Genomic DNA, 4,293 nt, shown 5'->3' with positions numbered 1-4,293 from the left:
CTATCTATACATATCTATTTATATATAGCTGTATATATATATATATACACGAAGCAAATTCGAAATGAAAATCTGAACATGTGTAGAAAAAATTGTTATATTAATGTTTTATATGCTTGCGAATACTTCAGTTGCAATGTAATATGTCTTATACTTGATATTCACATACCTTGAACGTTTGTCTCCAATTCCTTTCAATGCATTCATGAAGCTTGCTTGTAGGCTTGTACAGTCACCTACAATCGCAACACTTCTAATTGGCGAGACCTGCATTTTAACTATAGGCGGACCTTCAGGGACCACAGGCTTTTTACTGATACCGCTCATCCCTCGTATCACCGCTGGGTGCAATGCCATGTCCATTGTGCTTAATCTGACACATCTAACTTCTATATAGACTAATTATGGTTGAAATTTTGTATACGAAAAGATATGATTGTGATATGTGTGACTATGTCCTTAAATAAACTAAGTATGATGTTGATCGTATGGTGTGACTTTCGTATCAAGCCCCTCCTTTTCGAGTAGTGTAAATGATATTTAGCAGACTATATATAAAATTATGTGTTGTAGTGTATTTGTTATTTAGACTAGATTCGGTGCAGAGAATGGATACATTTAATACCGGATTTGTACTAGTGAAGGTTGTACTTCACACTCCAGGTCAGCATCATGATATATATTGCTTTTAGCCGTTCCGTTTATCACTAACTCATGTCACGCAACGCATCTTAGATAATATAAATGATCAATTATTGTCAAATTGAAGGTAAAAAAGCCATTTTTTTTAATTAGTATTTTCCTCAGTTTTATTATTTAGTATCAATTGCATGTATTATTGTTGGTTATAAATACGTACGTCAAGAGACCTAAAAGTATTGGTGGATTTATGTGTTTGATACTCTTCTGGTGCCTTGTGGTGATAAACCCAAAATGCCGATTTCGATTCTACAGAGTAGAGTTTGGTTTTAGCTTGAAAATGTGTTCAATTTTTAGGAGCCTATGGAAAATGTTCTTTTTTCCGGAGAAGAGTACATATGTGAAAATCCAAAACTTTAGATCATCCTGATTCTCTTTCGAGAATCGAGAGAAGTTTGAAATTTGCGCCTGCACTTTGCAATATGCACACAGGGCATTCTTTCAGCCGGCCAGAGCAATTATCATATTCCCATATTACTATATTAGGGATATTTGAAATATCTGTGGCATTACAAGCCTCTAAATTCCATGGAAATAGGTATCTATTTTTGAAAAAACCATGGAAATAAATATGGAACAGTCCATCCAAAAATAAATAATTTGGTTCGGGACTTTGAAGTTTGAGCCCGGGCCCCGGTGTGAGGGCTCAGGCCTCAGGAGTCCGGCTCTCCGGGCTGTGACTCTGTAAGGCGCGAGCCCACCAGCCACCTGTTGCTCAGTGTTTTTTTAACCGTAAAAGGCTAAAACTTCCCCACCCCCCTACGCCCCACGGCCCCACTCTCCCTACATACACACACGACACCTCTATATGCCCCCTGCAAATTTGGCGGAATTTTGTCATTTGAAAACAATTTTAAACTCAATACCGGTATTCTGATTGATCCCGGCAATATTGTAGACGTTTTTATTGGCCAATAAGGAAAATATAAAATAGCGCAATGTGGACTGATTGATGCCCATTGCCCAATTTTATCATAATGTTTACATTTTTTACCTCAGAATTTTTCATGGACCACACCCGCCGGTTGCGTCAACGCATTGGTGTTCAGTCGTGTGTACGTAAATACCTTGCATATACCTATACACACATACACTCATATTCACTGGTCTCTGTTGCTCTATCCTTATTAGACACAACTGTTATACATCTCAAGTATGATGCGTTCAACTTTACTTCGGTGTTTGGCGCTGATATTGCTGGTTGCCTGCACGGTGGTAGTAGCACACGATCACGGACACCATGGACACGGACATGACCACGGTCATGGACACGCACATGGAGATGACAAACCTGCCAACAAGTACTCGAGGTAAAGCATGTTGTATAAATACTATTTTAGTGTAAAACTCATTGAAATCTATTAATGCGGGAGTCCTTTCTGTGTATAGTGTTTACATGAGTGCTCGTAGCTATGTATAATACCTCAAGATCCCTATATATTTGCACGAATGTATATCCGAAATGTCCATCATGTTTATATCAATATATATATATATATATATATGTGTGTGTGTGTTTGTGTGTGTTTATGGTCATGTGTCTGTGTCTGTGTGTGTCTGAGAGTTTGTGTATGCGTATATATATATATATATATATATATATGGATAAGGATATGGATATGTATATGTGTATTTATATGTATATATATATCTTTAAATTAAATTATGTATATATATAAATATATATATATATATATATATGTAGTGTGTGTATATATGTATGTCTGTATGTATGTGCTAGTGTGCTTGCATATATACTTATAGATTTAAACTTTTTTTTCCGTATTCACTTGGATCTTCTTACCTCAAATGAGCTCATAAAAATGCATCTTATCGTTATGACCAAATGAATATATTTGTTTGTATTCCATTCACGTTAATACGAGCATATGAAAATCTGTTGTTATGCGCAAAACCGTGTAAACTTGTTCGTGACTTTATGTTTATATCATTCTTCGGAGCGTCCCTCCACCCATCTCCGTATAGTAATATCATTTTTGTAACCGCATAGGCGTGTCATCACATGGAAATGTGAGGATGTGTTATTCTCCTCCAATATAAGCGATAGACTGTTATCAACCTGGTTACGCACATCTGTATACCTATTTGGCATATGCTTGTAGGAGCTATCCTTGTGAATGTATGTGAATCGGTGTGCAATCTAATCGGCAGCTATTGCACCTACTGGTATTTTGGTTCATACTCACATACTTACAGTTACAGTTACATATACTCTCCTCCCTCGCATTCAAACTCTGTACAAAGATATCCCGATCACGCATGGGTAGATTATAGTCTCATTCTTTCATCCACCGACCATACTTAGAGAGGCGAACCAAGACGGTCCGTCTGTGGATGAGATGGCAGCCCAGAAGCTTGACGAGGTATAGTAGTACACCATATTTATTTACACTATTCGAGTGCCATTAACCTGGCTTGTCAACAGGATCTGTACATGTAGGTGTCTACTGTGTAAGGATTGTCAGCGATATGGCCTGTGCTTGGCATAAGCATGTCTCGTACGCGTTTCTTTTGTACCGGATCCGGTCTATTCGGGTGCTATTGTCCTGGCAGGTGAACTGGATCTATGCGTGTGGGTGTCAACTGTACAACGATTGCGCGTCCGGTTCTATATCTGTTCTGTCTATATAAACGCATGCCTATATCTTAAATGAATACCAAAAAAAAAGGTCATATCCTCCCCCGCCACCCACCCCCACCCCCTCCAAGGAGGACCCAAAACCCAAGACCTGTTTCTACGTGTGCATATATACTCCTCATTCCGTGTCTGTGCACTAGGGCGTGTATATAAGTTGTGCATTGGTCGGCCGTACCTATCGGTCCACATGCAAGTGAATCTATGGATGTTCCAGATAAGTTAGCTATAGATATGCGAGACGGGAATGCTCTCGAGCACACCTTCCCCTTCTTAGCGCGTGCTTGGTGTCATTGTATGCCATATACTACAAACACACCGCCACGCTGAGGGGTGTCTGCGTTCGGTGGTACAGAGTTGCCAACCATTTGTGGTATTGTAAGGGATGGTACCGTTTGATGTTTTGGCCCGGGCGTTGGTGTCTGTTGATGAAGGGGCTGCAGGGTAGGCTGTACCTACTTGTTTGTCCTGAACAAGCTCGAGACATCCGTTCGGTACTTCCTTGTTTGGCTACTACTACCACTGCAATGCAATCGTATGCGTTATACTCCCACGCGTTGACCAAGCCTGTGTGTGCGTGCGTGCGGCACTATCACCACTACTGGGACTGGATCAAGGGGTTGTTATTCTTGTGCTGAATGTACGAGTATGTAGAGTCTCTGTATGTCGTTAAACGTGTACCTCCATATTGTCTCGTGCCATGCACTCATACGTAAATGCAGGTTGCGGAAGTACAGGCACGAATGCAGAAGGAAAACGAGGAGAGGCTGCAAAGCCAACAAGCTCAGCAACAGGCTAAGAACACGGTCAGCAATGCCCAGCTTATTGCGGATAAGAAGAGGGCTCTGGTAAGTGGGTGTGCTAGTGTCTTCATAGGTGCACATGGAGCTGTATATTTTTAGGTACATATATGAAGTGGCGTATGAACCAATGCAAGA

At 40.3% G+C, this 4,293-nt stretch overlaps 2 protein-coding genes across 2 annotated transcripts in view; one reads left to right on the top strand and one right to left on the bottom strand.

Annotated features, from left to right (window-relative positions):
- SARC_09738 (hypothetical protein) overlaps positions 1-710 on the bottom strand; it is a 5,777-nt gene extending 5,067 nt beyond the window's left edge. The window contains exon 1 of the mRNA XM_014296236.1: positions 170-710. Within this exon, the coding sequence (XP_014151711.1) occupies positions 170-363 (194 nt within the window). The 5' untranslated portion in view covers positions 364-710. The remainder of the gene's footprint in view (positions 1-169) is intronic.
- Positions 711-1,854: 1,144 nt separating this feature from the next.
- SARC_09737 (hypothetical protein) lies at positions 1,855-2,009 on the top strand (the record flags this gene model as incomplete). The annotated part of the gene is made up of 1 exon (XM_014296235.1): positions 1,855-2,009. A coding segment is annotated over one exon (155 nt), but the record flags the coding sequence as incomplete, so codon positions are not given.
- Between the last annotated feature and the right edge of the window lie 2,284 nt (positions 2,010-4,293).

This window comes from Sphaeroforma arctica (genome assembly GCF_001186125.1).
Source record: "Sphaeroforma arctica JP610 unplaced genomic scaffold supercont1.1029, whole genome shotgun sequence".
In the NCBI taxonomy this organism is placed as follows: Eukaryota; class Ichthyosporea; order Ichthyophonida; genus Sphaeroforma; species Sphaeroforma arctica.
The sequence above is the reverse complement of the archived record's forward strand: the minus strand, read 5'-3'. Positions and strand labels throughout refer to the sequence as shown.